Source organism: Rhizoctonia solani, chromosome 6 (genome assembly GCF_016906535.1).
Source record: "Rhizoctonia solani chromosome 6, complete sequence".
NCBI classification, from domain to species: Eukaryota; Fungi; Basidiomycota; class Agaricomycetes; order Cantharellales; family Ceratobasidiaceae; genus Rhizoctonia; species Rhizoctonia solani.
Window position 1 is genome coordinate 140,006 of NC_057375.1, and position 20,704 is coordinate 160,709.

Consider the following 20,704-nt stretch of genomic DNA (forward strand, 5'->3'; position numbering starts at 1 on the left):
TACCAGCTGTAAGGCCTTGTACAGTGTGTAGAGTGCAACAAGAGGTAATTGACCTGGGTGTTACCATGGTTGGTTGGCCTCCTTATATATTACAGAGCTACCTAATTACAAATACAATCTATATGCAAAACCATATCAAATAAGAACCCCAATCCGCAGTTGGCCTTACTCATGCATACGTGTCACTGACGTGTCATAGTGATGTCATCAGGTGGAGGTGGCTACGTATGCTGAGGTAAGCGTGGATGGGGACGTGGCTTGGCGCTTAGCGTATGATATAAGCGCCAAAGTCACGTGATCAAAAATGTTGTCCGTTTGCCTTTGTTTAAAACCAAGAAAATGGGAATAAATTCCCTGGTATTGATTGTGTCTACAACAACAACACAAAGCCAGCAGTCTTAGACTCACCAGCCAAGGATTTCAACTTGAGGAACAACATTTGGTCAAGGAAAAATACTGTGAGTAAAATTTATTCCTGTGCACTCTATATCTGACTTAGCTTTATCAGAAACTTGGGACCCATATCAGACAACAACAGCATTTATTGGGAGATGATGCTAAATTTCAGGCATCAAAATATGACACCTACAAGACCATTGGTGCAATGTCTGATGACAAACATGTTGACTTGGTGAACAAGAAAGGCAAACCATTACAACATTCATATTGCATGCATATGATTTCTTGAGTCAGGAAGTAAGTGACCTATGTCAAACAGGAATGCAATGGTTTGCTTACCTAGTGCAGAAATTAACAGATGATTGACTGTTGTGATGCAATTGACAGGGTTCCTGATCCAACAAAGGCTTTGAAGAAGGTCATATGGCAGCATGGTTCTTTCCAATCAGACCTGCCTCCCAAGGCTAAGATTGCAGGAGGCCTTTGTACATGGATGATAAAACCAGAGATTCTGGCAGCCAATCCACAGTGGATTACTGAAGGTTATGTCTATAGGAGCAGACCCAAATGGGGCAAAGCTGAAGGCAAGGAGCAAGCAACGCACAAGCCAAAGAAGCTAAAATTCAAGGCAAATCCAGACTTACAAGCAGTCCAACAAACACAAGGTGTATGGCTTGAGGCTAAGCAGAAGTACACAAATTGGATGAAATCTTGGGCATATGGAACCAAAGCTGGTGGTAGTGAGTCATGTCTGTCTTAAATGGCCTTAAACATACTTGCCTTGAAGAGTTTCAAGTTTCTCTCATTTTCTTACTGTAAATATGTTCATAAAATTTGAGTCTATTATGTATATTATTCTGATCACTGTTGATGTGCAATATGAGCCAAGATTGATAAAGCAAAAGACATGGTCAATGTCACATACCAAGTGGGTCTAAACAGCTTTGTAATCACCTCCTCCCTCCTCCCAATCCATCTCTGTGATGTCAAATAGTTTGCTTCCAGTCTTTAGGCAAAGCAATTATCAATATGTAAGAGCCTAAATAATTGGTGAGAAACTACTTACACAATCATAGGCAACAATGATTTGAAGGTGCTCAGCAGATCCACGCATCTCAAATTGTCCAGTTACCACAGGCAAGACCAATTGGTTGGGAGAGACCACTTCAATTGGGTAGGATGAATTGTTGTTAGCCTGTTGTAGACACACTTGATACCAGGGATTTTATTCTGATTTTCTCGAATTTAAACAAAGACAAACAGACAACATTTTCAATCACGTGACCTTGGCGCTTATATCATACACTAAGCGCCAAGCCATGTCCCCATCTGCGCTTAATCAGCATATGTAGCCACCTCCACCTATGACGTCATCATGACACGTCAGTGACACGTATGCATGAGTAAGACCAACTGCAGAGCAGGGGTTCTTATTGGTTATAGTTTTGCATATGTTGTATTTGTAAATAGCTCCCTCTTGTAATATATAAGGAGGCCAACCAACCATGGTAACACCCAGGTTGATTACCTCTTGTTGCATCACCCATTGTACAAGGGCCTTACAGCCCAGCAAGCACTTAGTCATACGCCTTAAGCGTTGGTCTCACTGTACATACATAGTTTGCTGCTGCCTTATAGCGTGTGGTCATTGTAGTTAGGTAGCTTGTTGTTGTAGGTAGTACCTTCACTGCCTTACGCAGTTTTCACTTAGTTCCATACAGCCACAAGCGCCTGCTGCCTTGACACCCCTTAAGGACATCTAGGACATAGCCACATAGTAGCCTAGATTGTTGGCACTAAAAAAAATTCTGTAATTAATCAAAGTTCATCACAAGGTGACTTACTATAGAGACCATGGCAGAAGTGGGATGTTGTCCATATTCAACTGTGAGACCAATGTGCATGTCTTGGGTACTTCCCCTGGAACTTCAACTTGGAAGTGCCACTGTATTTTGACAGGCCAGTGCTGTTATAGAGTAGGGTTTTAGGGACTATGTAATTAAGTACAAAAATATAATAAGTGATTAATAGATCAATTATATATGGATATAAAAGGCAATAGACTAGCTATATGAGGGTAAATTAGGTTAGTAATCAGGGTGATCCCTACACTTAACAAGTAATCAAGCAATTACTGCAGATGCAGGTGGTTGGTTATGATTATACCTATAGTATGAAAGTTAGTATTGAGTCTTAGTTACCTACTACAATTTATCTGGATTTGTTAGTAATTTATTTGACTGAGATTGCACTAAATTAAAGTGTATATGCCGCTTTCAAGGCCTTAAACTCTCCCAACTGACTTACTCAAGAGGTTCAGGGTTGCCCTAGAGCCTTTCCTAGCTACCCAGTATCTGTTGGGACCTTGCTAGAGGCTATATGCGCCAAGATGCCTTACAGGTTAAGTTCAGTGAGCTTAAGAGGCTAAGAAAGCAAAATAAGACACTCTAAACTAAGTAAAGAAGATCTAATAGATCTTCAAGTTCACACAAGGGGTAAGAATGGGATGAAAAGAAGATGTATTCAAAGGGTCTCCCTCAAGGGCTTTATATACCCCAGAGGGAGAACAAATAACTATATACATGATATACAAAAGAGGAAGTTACATGAGAGGTACAGTCTGAGCTATTTGATACATCAAGACCAATTAGTCCCAATAAGTCCTAGTGGGATAGACTCAAGGCTATTTACAGAATGTTCTAGAGCATACATGACTAAATTACATTAGTGTGAATGCTAAAAATAACCTTGAGGCAAGGTAGGATCTCATAGAAAAAGCTAGAAACTTAAATGGTTAGTATCTACATCAATTTGGCTGAGAATCAGACAATTCCTTTTTGGGAACTGAGATGCTGGAGCCTCCAACCTATTGGTATTTGCCCGCATAGTAATATGCCTATTTCCCGCCAAGATATTGGCATTGGCGCGCCCTGCCAACCTTTGGCGCTTGCATGCTTACTTGCACTTGTTCTATGGTCTGTAAGTACCGTTCCTACATATGAATGTATAATACAAAAAATGCTATAAATCATAAAAATAATAGTATAATCATTCCGCATGATTAGATGTGTCTATATGCAAGCGCAATGAGGAAATAAAGTATAAAAGGTCTTGTAGCACTGTCAGTTTCCAAATATAGTAATGCCTATGCCCATATTTGGATAGAGCAAGTATGATTACTACAGTTTGCACTATTCACTATTGGCAATTAGGGGCGCATATGTCTAAATTAGTCATTCCATAACAAGCGCCCAGCTGCAGTCAAAATTAAAGTGTATTGATTGGATTGTGAGCAGTGCAAGGACTCACAGCTGTAACATATAGTATTTTGATAGACAAAATGAAGTTGTCAAACTGACTTGTGTGATTGGAAGGCTTCTCCTGCCTGTTCAAAAGCAAGGTCACTCACTAAGTCTTGATGAGGCCACTTAGCTTGAGCAAATCCCAGTACAGCCAGATAAATATTGCCAGTTTTGTCAAGTGAGCAGAGATCAATAAAGTTTGAAGGAACAGTTGAGGGTTTGATTATAGGGCGCTTGCCATGCAACAACTTGGCCATAGTGAGCAAAGTTCCACAATCCTCAACATTTTGAGAGAGTTGTTCTAGAACAGCTCTTTCTTCAGGTGAAGTATTGTCTGGGAGGCATTCAAGCTAAGAGGAATTAGAGCATATTAGTGTGCATGAATGTCAGTGAGTTAAATTCAAAGATACAGACATAGTTATGCAGCTGGTGTGTGCGTATCCACCACCAGGCCAAGCTTGTATCAATGTTGTCTGGGTGGTAATTAAGCTCAACTTGTTCTAGAACCCCATTAAAGCATTCATAAGGAAATAGCCACCATGAATAGCAAGGACCAAACACCTTGAAGTATTATCAGAGATGCATTGCAAAGTGGTGGTTTGGCTGGAGCCAGACACGTAATTGAAGGAGCCCTTTGCAGTAGTGCTGCATATACTGTTTGGCTTGCTTGATATCTGGCATATATGCAATCCAGGATGTGAATAGATGCTGTTAAATAAACAATACAATCCCAAATTGACTTTGGATCTTGCATGAACATTGGCTTTTTGCTAGCCTGAGGAGGCACAGCAGGGGCTGTGTCTGCAATTTGATCAAAGCAATTCCACCAGCTTATCCAGAGAGCAACTGGTAGTACGGAAATCAAGCAGCACCATTCACCTGCCTTGCAATGATCAAGGGATGACAATGTTGGCAACTTATATATTGAATTGTTAAGCATATTATTAGCTTGACCAGTGAGACAACTTACAGGTGAACAACCAATTTGGCTAGGCCAAACTAGAGCACCAAGAAAGGATTCAAATAATTCTTCCTGTTGGGTATTCAGTAAGTACCCGTCCTCTATAACATTGCACCACAACTGGTTGACAATCCCTAAAATATTTGAAGTTAGCACTGGCCTGGTCAAGCCAATTAAACTTACCAAGATATAGACAATGCATTGGATTGAGGGGAGCCAAGCCATAAGGCATCCAGCCCAGGAGTTCATTGAAGGCAGACCATCAAATGCCATAATCCTTGGCAATGCAAGCCCTTGCCCTGGGGCTGCTGGTAGACTCTTTTGAGAGTTGTAAAATATTGTACTCATCAGCATAGACAAATTCTGTTTTTACAAGTAGTTATAGATATAAGCTTTTCCAATGTTTAAGTCAACATACTCACCCAATGGGTCATATGCCTTTGCTTGTGGGTTGTTGAGATCCGCAGTATTCTTATTACAGTTGCATCCAGGCCCTTTGCTATGTGAGTGTGCTGGAATCTTGTTAAATTTGGAACGTGCAGGTATGTCTGCTCCCAGTAATGTTGGATACGAGTAGAGCCGTTCCACTGCCTGCGGAAGGTTCTCTTGATAGACGTGAACTGCAACTCCTAGAAACGCATGGTTAAGTGGAAAAAATTGTAAGACCAAAGAATAAAAAGAGGGGTTTTACCGGCATACAAACGCTTAAAGGACTCAACTATGGGTTCAAGGACAAAATTCAAGTCTTCAAGGTGAGGTTCTTTTGGGCCAGTAATCACACAAGCCAAGATTACATTATGAACGTGATATTGGGCGTATCGGGGTAAGTTCAAGATTGCAAGATAAATAGCACCGGAGCTGCGTTTTTTTGATACGCGGAACCAGTTGATATTCAAGGCTGCAAAGAGTCCGTAGCCCAAGCTTGAGACGCGCATATTGCTTCCCGGAGTTATTGGTTCATCAGCCACTGTCCCATCATGTCGAAAAACCCGCCTGAGACCTACGCGAGCTGACTTCCAAACAGACCCATCGGAAATGTCGTAGTAGGTATTGGGAGGGCGCTCCCGTACACTAGCTTCTGAGCCTTTCTTGAGAAGCCGCACAAATGTTGGTCGAAGCAGCATGTGCCGAAGTGATGGAATAATCTTCATGTAAAGTAATACTTTAGCGGGTATTTTCTTTGGTTTTCCATTTCTAGTTTTGATCTTCATGTAGCTCCCAGAGCAGCTAGGGCGTTCTCTAGTACAAGTAGCTAGGAGGTCTGCTGCCAGAACATCCTCCATAGAGTATCGCATATAGCATTTGTCGCATATAGGAACCTGCTGTAATAATCCAGAAGTGTTGAGTCCAAGATGTCGGCGAACCGACTTGAGGGTGGTTAAAGGTTTGATATGATCAGGAATGCCACCAGGAATGAGCCGGAGAGCTATTAGAGTATTCTTGAGATTTATTTCGGCGTCGCGAACGGGATGCTTGCGTACAACGTGATCGGCAAGAGCATTAAGATAGGCAAAGCGGAGTGCGGGCGGGTCATTCAAGGTGTGTGAGAACTCATATGAGGACTCCGATTTGTCCGAGTCATATTCCACTTCCAGTGACGGCGAAGGGAGAGGTGGACTTGGGGTACGAAGCCTTTGTTGTGAGTTGTGCAGGGGCTCGGGTGCCGGTGGAGGATCATTGACAGGGTCGAGTGGTATCTCGAGCTCTGGTTTGGGTACATTGTTGTGAGAAAACGGCTCTATTAAGGCGTTAACCACTGTCATGAAGTTAAGGATAATGAATAAAGACAGACCTTGTACGAATTCGTCCTCATCCATTAAAAGATCTCCCCCTTCGCATATTTCTGGTCCTTTTGGAGCGGGGAGAAGCGGCTGGGTTTGAGGCTTGCCTTTCTGAATCCCCTCGTCCTAGACGTTCAAGGGCGGGGCCGCATCGACATTGGCCCGAAACTTAGCTTGATAAGCGATACAAGCTTGTAAGGCCTTCTCAATAGTTTGGTGTTGATGCCAGGCCGAGTATTTGAGTAAACTGTAGCCCTTAGGCTTCTTCCTACAAGGCGTACACTTGCACTCCCGGTAAATTTTGTTATTCGCGGGCTAGATTTAGCCTCGTTATGTATTCAGATCTTTAACAAGAACGAGCACATGCATACCATCTGCACTTAGTGCCGTTAGATTATTGAAGCCGTGTCTTGTGTGATAGAAAACTATCAAATTATCGTGGTGCGTCGACTTAGGGCATTTTCTCGTGGCTTAATCACTAGTCATCTCATCATATAATCATTTTATTGTTGTTTCACACTTGTTCTCTGATGTTTCGCTAAGTGTAAAATGTATGCGAAATGATTAGTCATACAAAACAACCGGAAAACGACGGTATCGTCCGAAAACTGATTGTTTTGCCGTTGTTTTCACACCATCAAAATCTGCGGCTCCACGCAGTGATTGACTGACAATAATATGGGGGTGGGAATGGCTTAGTCACAAGTGTCGAGCCAATAGGGGTTCACTCCGTCCGCGAACCAAGAAAATACACCGCCGACCAGCCCCACCCGAAGGTACGACGGGTCGTAAAGCTCGTAGATACAAACACGACCCCTGTCAGATACATAAGCCCCCTCTTCATGTAGATAGAGCACAACTCTTGTTTCAGAATACGAGACCCTGGCAAATCACTCGGCTCGTCCCATAAACCTCGACACCGCCTCCAGCCTTGCCTTCGACGTCAGGTCCTTGCGACCTCAAACTGGACTGCGTCCCATACGCCTCGTACAGTCCCTCCCCTGCCGCCTCCAGCACAACAGACACGCACTGCGGCGCAGAACATGACCTCAGCAGCTTGCCCGAGTTCAGCACACGAGCAAGCCACGTCCATAGCTTGGCCGGTCTGAACTGAGCAGGCACCGAGTCAGGCTCAATCTGAGCCGGCATCGGCAACGTCTGAAGGATGGCCGCGTAGAGTGCGAGCTGGCCGACCATTCGGTCAGTGTACTGAGATGTGGTCTCCAGCGTCGGCGGCTTGTCGTCTGGGTCGCTCTTGCCTTCCAGCTCGCGGCCGATCATCTTGCGCCACTCGTTGTCGCTCGTTCTGGGCTAAACATCCGTGTCGGGTAAGCAAACATGTCAGATACTGAACATTGGACCTGCCTTGCGAGTTATGTGCACGCCTGCTCCCCGTCCACCTGTTCGGCCTACAAACCTGACATAGATGCATTAGTCATCGTACCCTCTTATTCAATCCCGCTCACCTCGTCCAATAGATCTCTCAGAACCTCGCGTGGCGCCTCGCCACCACCGGCCACACCAGACGTCCCAGCGAGTAAGCCGTCAGTAGCTTGGCTAGCACCTGTCTCAGCCTGAGGTAGTAGGTGCTTCTAGAAGGAGGACGGAAAAGCAGGGCATACGCGGGTAGGGTACGACAGGCTTAGCGAGAGGATGTCGTGAATGGCATTGGCCTGTTGTAAAATCAGCCACAGCTTGAGGTGTGCGATGAATATACACACCAGTCTGCCGAGTTCCGACCGCGAGTTGTCGACCTGTCCGACTCATGTGCGTAGTTTGCGTCCTGGCCTGCCAGCAACCAACTTCAGCTCAGAGCTCTCTTCCACGGCTCTTGTCATGTCCTTGAGTGCCTACCGGGGTGAAAATCGTCAGGCCACCTCATGGATGATATATACTGAGACCTACCGCACGTTCCGTCCATGTCGTATGCCTTTCCTGTATCCCTGGAAGCGATTCGACGCAGACCAGGGATGTGTGCACTGCGCGCAGGGTCGGGACGTGTATGGCGGCGTTGTCGTTGATATCCGCCTGGGCTTCATCTTCTGGCTCTTGCTACTCCGCCCTCTCTCGTGCCTCTGTTGCTTGTCGGTTCCGCCCGTGCACCTGCGCCTATACCTTTCCTTTTCTCTTGTCCTCCTCCTCTCCCTTTTGCCGGTCCTCTCCGCCTTCGGTTCGGCCGTCTGCCCTTCCTGCTGGCGCTTCCTCTCCGCCTGCAATCGCCTCATCTCCTGCTCTGCGCACTTGACCTCCTCGCCCCTGCCTGTCGCACCCTCAGTCTCCTCTCAAACGGCCCCGTTGCTTTTGTTCTCCTAATCTACGCCTTCCTCCTCGTTCCCCATTCGTTGGATGCCGAGCTCCTCGCCCATCGCAGTCACAACCGATATCTCTTGCTCGTTGCCTTTGGCTTGTCGTGCCGAGTGCGACCAGGTCAGGGCATGGGATGGAAAGGGACACGGTGGGCAACGCCGAAGTCTGAGACCCAAGCCAACATCCGGGTATGATGACGTGGAGAGCGTTTTGACCGCAGCCTGTTGTGCGGGTGGTTACTCCTTCGGTGGTTAGGTCCGACTCGATATCTAACTGTGGCAAGAGCGCGTCGGTGCTTCGCCCTGTCTCCGGACTGGACAAGCCATTCGGTCGCCCTTTTCGTGATTACCGCCCCGCCCCCATTGCGCTGCTCAGCCCATGAGTCATCTCACCGCACTACATCAGACACTGTTGTGGCTTACCCATCTGCACTTGTGTCGCACGACCGTCGCATCTGTCCCAACGCGCAGTCTGAAGTGAAGTCAAGATATGTCAAACGACTAAGGAGCTGCATTGGGGTGACCAAGAAAAAAAAAAAGAACGACAAGCGCATCATATCGCAAACAAGGGTCATGTGGTGAGAAATGCACTGATGGCTATAACCTATAGCCGTTTTGTGATGAGTTGTGGACGTGGTGTCGAGACAAACTAATTCAAAGTGGCGCGTATCCAATCAGACGGACAACATCCCACGTTACGTCACGCGTCCGACGCGCTATGACGTCATGTGATTGTGCCAATACGCGAACAACATCCAGGCACACGCGTCCATTCGAGTCCTCACTGGTCGCGACAGACACTGACGGGGGTTCTTCAAATTAACTCCAGCATCGCTCGGTGCACATACAAGCCTTGTTTACTGTTCGAGTCGTGTTTGAGGCTATCTATTCCCTGTCGTTCTCGTCCTTCTTTTACTCACCACGCTCCTACCACGTCTCTCGGTGCTGTCTCATGGGACTCGGTACGTTGGTCCGTCGTACTGTCTAGTCGTACGGAAGAAATACGTCTCCTGCCAAATAACTACGTGATTAACAAGGTCCGTCATTTTGCTCCCCTAGTTGTGTTGGACCAGCCTCTCGGCTCACTCTTATTGTATGCTTCTCACATATGGTCCAACGAGATAAAGGCATCATAGGAAGATATTAATTGAGGAGTCGCAAAATCACATGCGGTTATTTGTAGAATACAATCATCGATCAATGCATTGTCCTATGGCACATAACACCCCGCCCATGTCTCTCCCACCTTAGCTCCGCGCCACTCCAGTTTGAGATACCCTGCGGCAGCAATCCGGAAATCTTCTGAGGGACTAAGAAGGCAAGCACGTAGCTCAGATGGCACCCATGCCACTCTGCGTCTCGGCGACTCCACCACCCATCCGTCCCCGTCTACCAACCATCTCCTGGACCCTTTCTCACCACTCCTATCAGAGATCGCCACCCCCATTTCTGCCACAGCTCCATCAGCCACCGACCAATGCGATCCAAGCCAAAAAGCCCCATACCTGCACTCGTCGACCCATGCTCCAGTGACTCTGTCCTGCAGCCCGACACATCCCAGAACCGGATTATGCCGTCATCCGAACACGATGCGACATGCGAACCGTCGGGCGAGAACTGAACACACCGGACCCAACGAGTGTGTCCTCTCAGAGGACCGAGTATCAGCTTGCCGGTCTGCCCATCCCACACACGCACAGTGTGATCGTCAGAGCCAGATGCTACATAGAGACCGTCCGGGGAGGTCGATACGGAGCGCACCCAGTCGCGATGGGCCCTGTAGCGCTCGCCACAAACAACTAGCGGCTTCCCTGTCTGCCCATCCCATATTTGCACCGATCTGTCATCTGATCCTGACACGAAACGTATCCCATCAGAGAACTCCACCGAGCGAACCCAGTCGGTATGGCCGCTGATTGGCTCGTCCTGTGTCTTGGCGCCATGTCGGTCTACCACTTGTATCGTGCCATCCATCGAGCCGCAGACTACGTGTTGCCCGTCGGAAGAGACCCCAACCGAGAGGATCCGGTTGCGTGCTTCGAGAAGCCGCGCGAGTTGTTGTCCAGTGCTGACGTCCCACATTCGGACAGTGCCGTCATCCGACCCTGAGACGATCGCCAAGCCGCCTGGCAAGAATCGTACACCATTCACGTTGTCGGTATGGCCGCGCATTGATCCATGGATGTCCTTGCCGGTGTGTGCGTTCCAGATACGCAGTGTGCTGTCATATGAAGCAGACGCAATGTACTGATCGTTCGGTGAGTAGTCGACGCATGCAATCTCCCCTTTGTGGCCGCGCAGGGACCCGAGCACCAGCTCACCCGTCTCGGTGTCCCAGACCTGAACCGTCCCATCCCGTGAGCCAGACACGACTCGCTTCCCGCTGTGGGAGTACCGAATGCAGTAGATAGGAGAGGTGGAGGTGGGAGTAGCCGTGGGGGTAGGATGGGTGTCGACATCTTGCACGTTCCATATGCGTACAGTTCTGTCGCGAGAGCATGAGAACAGGCGAGTGCCGTCGCGGGAGAACGTTACGCAGTTGACTGTATCTGTGTGTCCTTCGAGTGGGCCGAGCGCGACCCGACCAGTTTCGGCACTGTATATTCGTATGGTTTTATACAGTGATGCAGAGGCAAGGAGTTTACCGTTGGGTGAGAAGGCAACCGAGTACACATAGCCAGAATGCCCTGTAAGTGGCTCCGACGCGGTCTTCCCTGTTTTTATGTCCCACACTCGAACAGTCTTATCGTCAGACCCCGAGGCAAGGCGGGACCCATCGGTAGTGAAGCACACCGAGCGCACCCAATCGGTATGTCCCTCGAACGGTTGACCGACTTGTTCGCCTGTTTGCATGTTCCACACTCGGATAGTCTTGTCATCTGATCCAGATGCAAGATGCAAGCCGTCGGGAGAGAATGCAACCGAGCGGACCCAGTCAGTATGGCCCTTGAGTGGGCCAAGACTGCCTGCTGTATGCCGTAATGAGCAGATGTACACGTCTCCGTTGTTCCTGCCGCATGCGACGCGAGACCCATCGACGGAGAATGCAATGCAAGTCACATCCCAAACGTCATCTGGAAGCAGCGCTGTAATGGCTCCCCCGTTTCCAATGTCCCACAGGTATAGGATATCCTCATATTTAGCAAAGGCGACCTGATTGCCGTCGGGAGACATCGCGACCAGCGAGACACTCTGTGCACGCTCGTCAGTGAGGCTGTGTACACTCTCGCCTGTCGTCGTATCCAGTATGTCGATCCCGGTATCGGTAGGCACCACCAGCCGACTTCCGTCACCTGACAGACTGATCGAAAACACTTCTCCATTCGACACTTTCCAGGTGGCCATAAGCGCTAGCTGTCGTCGGCCGATTGCCGTCCCTGTCAGCTGAGCCAGATCGGATGTCCTTGGCATGTATGCGAGGGATATGGGTCTTGAGCGAGGCCAGAATGGAAGCATCGAAACGTATATGTGAGGCGTGCTTTGGCATACAGGGTGGTTGGCATACACCGATACAAACTGCCATGCGTCGTGGGCTATCTGTGTTACGGCCTCTGGCGCGCCATGTTTCTGTACGTCGATCAGTGTGATTCATTACGGGCCATTATTGCTGTAGGCTTTGACTTACCACGCACCATCTCTCTGCATACTCAACTGTGCCTGTGCCCACACCGTATCGCATCGAGCCAGTCAGATTTGCGACCTCCATCCACAGCAGCAGCCTTGCAAAGAAGAAGTTGCGAACCGCGTCCAGCAGTATTGGCTTGTATGCACTGCGATCCAGGTGAGTCGACCAGTATCGGCATGCGTATGCAAGTCCGGGTGAGATCGCCCATGCCACCCGCGCTCTCAGGTCTTCTACTTCTTCGTCCAAGTGGTGAGACGAGGGCAGCCTGCATATGTTCATCTTCGGCTCTGCCGTATCAATCAGTCCTAGGCACGCTTGAGCTAGTGTCGTGTGTCGTCCTGCTCGGTCGCAGCAGAAGTCAAGTGATCGAGCCGAGGAGAGCATAAAGTCAGGAAACGATGCGTGCAATGTATTGACTACTCCGGTATCTCTCGGAACATGCAGTACCGACCGCAAGGGATGGAGAAGTCGATACACCTGTTTGACGCTATTTAGCGCAAGAAGATCTGCGATTGCTTCCAGGGCCATTGGTTCAACGGCGCATATTACTGTCTCGAGTATGTTCTTCATTTTGACCACGCTCTGTTTGCTCATACCTGATTTCTCGAATACAGTCTTCAGGATCGTGAGGTATAGCACATCGATGGGGTTCTCGCCTGCTATTGGCATGTAAGGTGAGTCGATGATGGTGCTCACTGCCTCGCTGGCCGCATCTACTTTGTGCTCTTGTTTAATGAAGCGACAGGCGGTTGACGCATATATAAACAGGGTACCGCAGCGCTCTAGAATGTCGGTCCACTGTGTCTTTGTTAGTCGAATATCCTTGAGTTCATCACGCATGTATAGTTCGATATCATCCTTGACAGTCTCTTCTTGTAGGTTGTGCAGGACCAACCGAGCTTCATCCTCTCCATCATGTCGTCCTGTGATTTTTAGCGTGATCTCGTTCTCCGGTCGACTGGATATAAGAAACCGGATTGGCAGGGTAGGGGGCGTCGTCATAAGCAGATCCAGTATCCGGCCAACGCTGTCCTCGTTATCACACTCGTCTAGCGCATCAATTACCACAATAAAGTCATCCGGCAGTGAGCCATGCACTCCCGCTAGGGGCTCGATGATCAAGCTCTGGTACTGCTCGGCCAGCCCTCGCGTGTGCACGTCCGTCTTCAACCCTAGGATGCCAACTAGCGCGTTTCGAAACGGCAGTGAAAATTGGGCAAGCTGGTATGCAATCGAAGGGATGATGTTCTTGACCTGACTGCACTCCAGCATCGTCCGCGAGCAGAAGAAGCTTGCCCCAAGTCGACTGGCCTTCTCTAGCTCGGCGCACACGCTATATGCGATGGTTGTCTTGCCTGTGCCGGCCATTCCGTTCATCCAGCACGTCCTGCCAGCGTCTGGTGCATTCGCCCACTCGAGCAGCAGCTTGATCTGTGCCTCACGGGTCCCTGGGGTGCATGGTCTTCTCTGTAGGTTGCCGGACTCAGCTGAGCCATAGTACGCAGCGCTGGTGGGACATATTCCAGTTAGGCGTGACCTCTTTGCCTAGTGTTAGCCCACGTGTCTCGTCTGATAGTGTTACGCACCATTGTTTGCTCGCTGACAGCTTGGAAAGTGCTGAGGCTTGCATTTAGCTATTAGTTTTGTCAATGGGTCGCAATATCGACGATGGTTGCACGGAGACCCACCGTCAATCTTTGCAGGTGGCCGTCGATGCGACGATAGCACTCGACTATCCCGTCATAGCCATCCAGCGCATCGATCAGTCGTCTACCGCTCGATCTTGCCTGCATTTCGGCCACCTTCTCTGCTTCTTTCATGAGATCGCTGCAGTGTCGCTGAGAAAGGTTATCATTGACCAGATGGTGCTAACACACCTCTGTATACGCTTGACGCTATCAGTCGCCACAGGATCCATGGGTAGCTTCGCATGTATGATAAGATCGCCGATGATACCATCTAGCTTGACTGCCAGATCTTCATGCTCTTTGCGATCCTTGCAGGAGGTCTGTTCCGAGAATTCAATAGTATTGGTGTGAGTGGAAACTGTGAGATCAAATAAAGCGTACCCTATATGTGTCTACACAGAGCTTAAGCTGGCCGATCGCAGACTTTAGCGGACCAAGAGCGTCGGTACTGGACTCGAGAACGGCGAGAAGTGAACCGATTGCGATCAAGGTACTTGTGGTCGCCTTCGGCGGACTGTCAGATGGATGCGAAGGCTCAGACTCAGTACTACAACGGCGAGAGCCCTGATGTTCGTGAGCAGTTTTATTAGTCTGAAATTTAGGCGGATTAGCAGAGCTTGGAAGCGGGCAGGGGATGGAATCAGGGTGACTTACAGTTGTAGACTCGATACCAAGGCCTTTCTTCACTTTGTGTTTCGCGCGCTTAAGCGCCTCTTGCAGTGTTATGATAAACGGCATTCTGCTATGTGGTCGCTCAGCAGGAGCTATGGGTATGGGGGTCTAGACTTTAAGGAGGTTGAATGCATCCGACTCGCCCATACCCTATCCGACTGTCACGTGGACTGGAAGTGGTTGGCGCCCGAGAGACAAGATGCTCTGTGCATATCCTTTGCATTCCGGACAACGCTATGATGACCTTGAGATAGAGATTCGAGAGCTCAGGTTGGTTGGTATCCATACCAAAGGCACAGCTAAAGCGCATACATCTTTCTGAATGCCATTCGTACCCACTTATACTTATCCTCTCATACAGTCTTTGATCAGAATATGAAGCAGAAGACCGGATAGGAATCTGGCATACGTTCCGTACTAACGGGTGCAGCAAGTATCCGGACACCCGAAAATTGCCATCCTTAGCTCCGCCTGTTGATTGTATGCCAAGATGTCGATGAGGATAATTAATCCTTTACGGAAGCGAAGTCAATGGCTAAAGTTACCCCACCAACATCTATTGCTTGTAGCTTGTTTGAGGGTCGAAGCCCAGAACTTGTAATTTTTCAATGATCAGAGACAAACAACTTGGGAAATACCCATCGATGAAAGTTGTATAGAAGCCGATTCTCATATATTTGCACTTGAAGATAGCAGACATCTCAAGCTATTGTTGAGTACTGCGTCTCAAAAATGGGGTTTGCAGGAGGTATCATATATATTCCAGGTTGGATCAGGCTGGTGTTTGCACATTATGGTCGGTGTTATACACACATTGTAAGGTTGAAATAATCGTACGGTAACTGTAATGTTAGTAATCGAGCGTAATAAACAACCTTGCGAGAATTAATACGAGTGAGACGATAGTAAACTAGAGCTTAGAGTCGAACGAGTTGGCTATCGAAGTCAATCGAATTAAAAGTATTAAAGTACAAAGTCGCGAATCTACATGCTAACTATCGATAGGTCTTCTATATGTTTCTGATACAGGTGTTCTGCCGTCGCATGTATATGCGTGCAGCTTTATTCAGTCTTATTCCGATTCTTAGCCTAGCACTTGTGCTAAGGCTTTGTTTCATTATTACTTCTCATTATTATGCGCAGTTGCTGCGGACTTGTTCGTTACTGCGGTATATATATGCATTTATGTTTGTCTCGTTATGGTACGTAAGGCTCGGGGGCCTCGGGGCCGTGTCCCGAGGTCACGTAAATCCTTACACACATATCCTAGTCTATTAACTGACTTTAAGCAACTTTGCCTCCCACACTCAAGGCCTTAAAAGACCAAGAACTACCCTCTTGTTGAGACTCTTCACAGGTCATGTTCAACTCAGACAGCACCTCTACCGGCTCCAACTAGTAGACTCCCTGTGCTATGTTCACTCTACCCACGAACCACAAACCATCACATACTTCCTCTACCACTGCCCCCACTACGCGAAGCAAATACAAGGTTACATCGCCCGACTAGGGCCCGATTTCCTTCACGCAATGAGCCTCCTCCAGTCCCCCCAGGCACTGGACCACCTCTTTGACTACGTCAAGGCCATAGGCCGCTTTTCTGATCTTGTCAACTGATCGCGTCCTGACGAGCCTAACACCGCCCCCCGCGCAGCTATCTCTGTTTTATCTCTGTCCTCTTCTTTTCTCCTCTCTCCTCCCTATCGATCATTCATAGCGGCTCATTCGCTTAATCATATTTCCCCATTTCTCTAGGTCTCTGCAATGTGTACCACTTGTCCTGCCCTGCTCTTATGGCAGCGTTTCTCACCTAGCTTTAGCATAATCTCCTGTAAAGTAACTGCCTACCGGATACTTCGCGCCATAAGGCTCAGCCCCATAACGTCGTGTTGAAATGACATATATATATGTATAAATAAACTAAGTGTGTATACAATAAGGAAAGACAGTAAAGATGAGTGGTCAGTGATAGGAATAGAGAGCTCGTACGCGAGCCTTTATATACCCTGAGATACCAACCGAGTCATATGGTAAAGTGCACGCACTGCGCATATAGTTGCGCATAGGATGACTCGTACTTACTGGCTCGATCACCACGCAGGAACATACTAGATCTATCTGTATAGAAATATCATGTATTCACTAGAGAATTCCAGTATATTCCCTTGACTGTAATCGAGTTGGTAAGTCGTAAGAGACCTAGTCGTACGATATGTGCGCAGTATGCGCAGTAGGACGCGTAGTCCTCATAGAATGACTCGACGGGTATACTGAGGGTATAAAAGGGGGCTCGTTCGAGCCTAGTATCTTCACCCTTTTCTCATACTACCTACTATCACTCTCTTTTATCGTGTATATACAATTTTTATAACATTCATATATATACATCTTATTCACTTATTTCTACAATCTGGTATTCATAAGCCATTTCAGCACGTCGTAGAATATACAGAATCTTTTTTTTTTCAAAAGAAAAACTGACTTTAAAGTGGGAAATACATCAGAATTGGCTGTTCTACAAATTTTATCGATACATGTTCTCCGAATTGTTTGCCCCTGATTGTAGAAATAACTTGTATATACTAGAACAATCTAGTATCTTCCATGTAATCGAGTCAGCGTGAACTAGCCAATAAGCTATATGCGCAGTAATGCGCAGTAAGTACGCGTCACCCATATAAGTGACTCGACTGGTCTGTTCGCGGGTATATAAGGGGGCCAGTTCTGCCTCCTTACGATTCATCTCATTCTCTCTCAATCTCACTCTCGTTCACACTTTGTAATTAGATAGATATTAATATATATTTGTTTCTATATACATTTAACTTCTTTCTACACTGATCATTCAAAAATTATTGGTTCTGGACTTCGGTCCTCAAACTACACACATTCGATATCGTTGGGGTAACTTTGGTCGCTTCCATCAAGGATCGTTTATTGTTATTCACATTTTGACATAAAATCAATAGGCGGAGCTGGGGATCTCAATTTAGGGTGTCCAGGTACGTATTCCATCCGTTAGTACAGTACTCCTGGTCATGTGGGTCAACGTCACCTCGTGAAACAAAGCGCTGACATCTTCAGCTCCAATACCCAAGCAGCGCCTGATCAGTCCTAGTGGATCGCTCAACTTTCATTTGACGGTAGTTCCGCTGCATGTCTTTCCCTGTGTTTTATCAACTTCTTACACAATCCTGAGCCCGGGATTTGAGACTTTACACACGCAAATCTATCCGCGGAGGCCATACAATTGCCTGATGTAAGGTGCGTTGATGTATGTATGCTGCTCTGCCACTGGTCCCAGAAGTTTGACCTAGGATCATTCTAGTCGAATTGCACAAAAATGGCCCAGCAATGGCTGTCTATTCGCCTCGCCTGGTCACTCTTACTCTCAACTCAAAAACTAACATACACATAAGCTCTGCTTGTAGCATTCCTAGACCTCGTATATTATCCTAACACTCAGGTCATCCGTTTACACTCAAGCACTGAGGCAACCCTACCAGACATTCAACTCTACGCCCATCTCATCACCTCTCCACATTCCTTCCCTCCAGCCCGAACTTGCCCTCCTTTTCCCACCGCTCCACCATCAGTCCCAGCCTCACTCTCGCCCCCGTCTCGCCTTCCCCTCCCGCTCCTTTCCCAACAGCCTCCCTGACACACCCCATCAGCTTCCTGAACTGCGTCCCATACGCCTCGCACAGTCCATCCCCTGCCACCTCCAGCACAACAGACAAGCACTGCGGCGCAGAACACGAACTCAGCAGCTCGCCCGAGTTCAGCACACGAGCAAGCCACGTCCATAGCTTTGCCAGTCTGAACGGAGCAGGCACCGAGTCAGGCTCAACCTGAGCCGGCATCGGTGACGTCTGAAGGATGGCCGCGTAGAGCGCGAGCTGGCCGACCATTCGGTCAGTGTACTGGGATGTGGTCTCCAGCGTCGGCGGCTTGTCGTCTGGGTCGTTCTTGCCTTCCAGCTCGCGGCCGACCATCTTGCGCCACTCGTTGTCGCTCATTCCGGGCTAGAGATCCGTGTGGCGTTAGTACACATATCAGATACTGAACATTGGACCTGCCTTGCGAGTTATATGCACGCCTACTGCCCATCCGCCTGTTCGGCCTACAAGCCTGACATAGATGCATCAGTCATCGTACCCTCCTCGGCCAATCCCACGCACCTCGCCCAAAAGATCTCCCATAACCTCGTGTGACCCCTCGCTACCACCAACCACACCAAACGTGCTAACGGATAGGCAGTCGGCAGCTTCGCCGTGACCTCTGTCTCAGCCTGGAGTAAAAGATACTTTGAGAACGCAGATAGCAGTGCAGTGTATACGGGAGCAGGATGCGGAGGGCTCGGTGAGATGATGTCGTGAATGGCGTCGGCCTGTTGTAGAGTTAGTCATATGTAAATAAACGTGATGAATATACGCACAAGCTTAGCGAGCTCAGACTGCGAGTTGGTGACCTGCCCGACTCGCGTGCGTAGTTTGCGTCGCAGCCTCCCAGCAACTGACTTCAGCTCAGAGCTCTCTTCCACAGCTCTTGTTAGGTTCTTGAGTGCCTACGAGGTGAGTGATGTTAGCTGAGTTCTTGGATGAGAAATAGTGAGACCTACGGCACGTTCCGCCCACGCGGTCTCCCACTCCTGTATCGCTGGCACCGACTTAGCGCTGGCCTGTGATGCTTGGACAGCGCGCGCTTCCTGTGCGTCTTTGGCAGCCTTTTCCTCAGCATCCTTCCTCGCTTCGTCCTCTGCCTTCTCTTTCTCTGCCTTTTCTCTCGCCTCTTTCTCTTGTCGCTTCCGTTCGTCCTCCTGCTCCTTTTCTTTCCTCTTCTTCTCCTCTTCTGCCTTTCGTCTGTCCTCCTCCGCCTTCAGCTCGGCCCTCTTCCTATCCTCCTCCTGCCGTTTCTTCTCCGCTTCCTGTCGCCTCTGCTCTTCTTCCGCTCGTAACTTCTCCTCATCCCTGCGTATTGCACCCTCGATCTCCTCCCATATCCCCCTGTTCCCCTCTTTTACCCGCTTCATGCCCTCTTCCTCCCTCCCTTTTCGTTGGATGTCCAGTCTCTCGACCATGGCGAGCACAGCAGACATCTCCTGCTCATTACGTTTTGCTTGTAGTGCCAAGTGTGATTGAGTGAGGGCGCAAGATAGATGTGGTAGGGATGGCGCGGGTGGAGACGAACTCTGAGACCGGAGTGAACACAGTGCCATATCAATAAAGTAGCAATTACCTTGACCATAGCCCGTTCTGCATTCTGATACTCCTCCAGTGGGTCGACCCGACTCCTTAACCTGACCGCGTTAAGGAATGCATCAATACTTTGGTCTGGGTTCGGATTGGCGTTGGAACGGGTGAGTGCTCGTGACAAGGTCCTGCGAGCAGCAAACATTAAGAATGAGCAACATCCCTGTGGAAGAAACCAGCAGAGAAGCAGGAGTACTCACATAGAGATGTCTCTTCCGGCATGAGAAAACGACAAGACCTGCGGCTCTTCTGACTCGGAGGACGACGAGGATTCTTCTTCGTCGTCTGTGAGGTTGTGGATGCTGTAGGCATTTGTCGGTCTTCTCGTCGTCCTGTAAACAGAGGTCCCGTTGGGACATATTGCTCGTCATGCGCTATGAATGTGGCGTACCGTTGAACGGGTGAAGGGGACCGTGACACTGAGAACCTCATGGTCGAGACTTGTCCCGGCGAGACATGTGAGGGGCAGTTAGTCACGTGCGCTGTAAAGTCATGTGATCGTTATTTGCTACACCCTTGCCGAATCTTTTCAAGGGAGTGGCTCGGTGATCACGACAGTTATAGTTGCTGTGCCCATGAATTATCTAGTGAAGCTCTTTCTTCCCGAACGTGTATGACCTTAGCGACATCTTCTAGCTATTCACTTCAAACACTTGGAACTCAATAATATTCCGTGCATACGAAGCTTCTGTCCACTCCAAGCTTATTTCAATAATAA

The 20,704-nt window shown here is 48.5% G+C and overlaps 3 protein-coding genes across 3 annotated transcripts; 1 reads left to right on the plus strand and 2 right to left on the minus strand.

Annotated features, from left to right (window-relative positions):
* Positions 1-720: 720 nt before the first annotated feature.
* On the plus strand, positions 721-1,159 carry RhiXN_05527 (uncharacterized protein; the record flags this gene model as incomplete). Its single annotated transcript, XM_043325343.1, has 2 exons — positions 721-728; positions 787-1,159. 2 exons carry the CDS (start codon positions 721-723, stop codon positions 1,157-1,159), a joined length of 381 nt encoding a protein of 126 aa, XP_043180775.1.
* A 3,765-nt stretch (positions 1,160-4,924) lies between these two features.
* On the minus strand, positions 4,925-14,800 carry RhiXN_05528 (Vegetative incompatibility protein HET-E-1; the record flags this gene model as incomplete). Its single annotated transcript, XM_043325344.1, has 23 exons — positions 4,925-5,025; positions 5,085-5,291; positions 5,366-6,400; positions 6,455-6,569; positions 7,356-7,749; positions 7,827-7,852; positions 7,910-8,017; positions 8,066-8,116; positions 8,165-8,197; positions 8,243-8,293; positions 8,349-8,495; positions 8,559-8,699; positions 8,762-8,971; positions 9,025-9,137; positions 9,173-9,221; positions 9,996-10,198; positions 10,255-12,316; positions 12,375-13,919; positions 13,961-14,008; positions 14,063-14,201; positions 14,252-14,382; positions 14,444-14,653; positions 14,717-14,800. The coding sequence occupies 23 exons, from the start codon at positions 14,798-14,800 to the stop codon at positions 4,925-4,927; spliced, it is 7,203 nt and encodes a 2,400-aa protein (XP_043180776.1).
* Positions 14,801-18,264: 3,464 nt separating this feature from the next.
* RhiXN_05529 (nucleoporin GLE1) lies at positions 18,265-20,418 on the minus strand (the record flags this gene model as incomplete). The annotated part of the gene is made up of 8 exons (XM_043325345.1): positions 18,265-18,759; positions 18,838-18,865; positions 18,916-19,124; positions 19,173-19,301; positions 19,356-19,925; positions 19,973-20,114; positions 20,187-20,318; positions 20,378-20,418. 8 exons carry the CDS (start codon positions 20,416-20,418, stop codon positions 18,265-18,267), a joined length of 1,746 nt encoding a protein of 581 aa, XP_043180777.1.
* Positions 20,419-20,704: the final 286 nt, after the last annotated feature.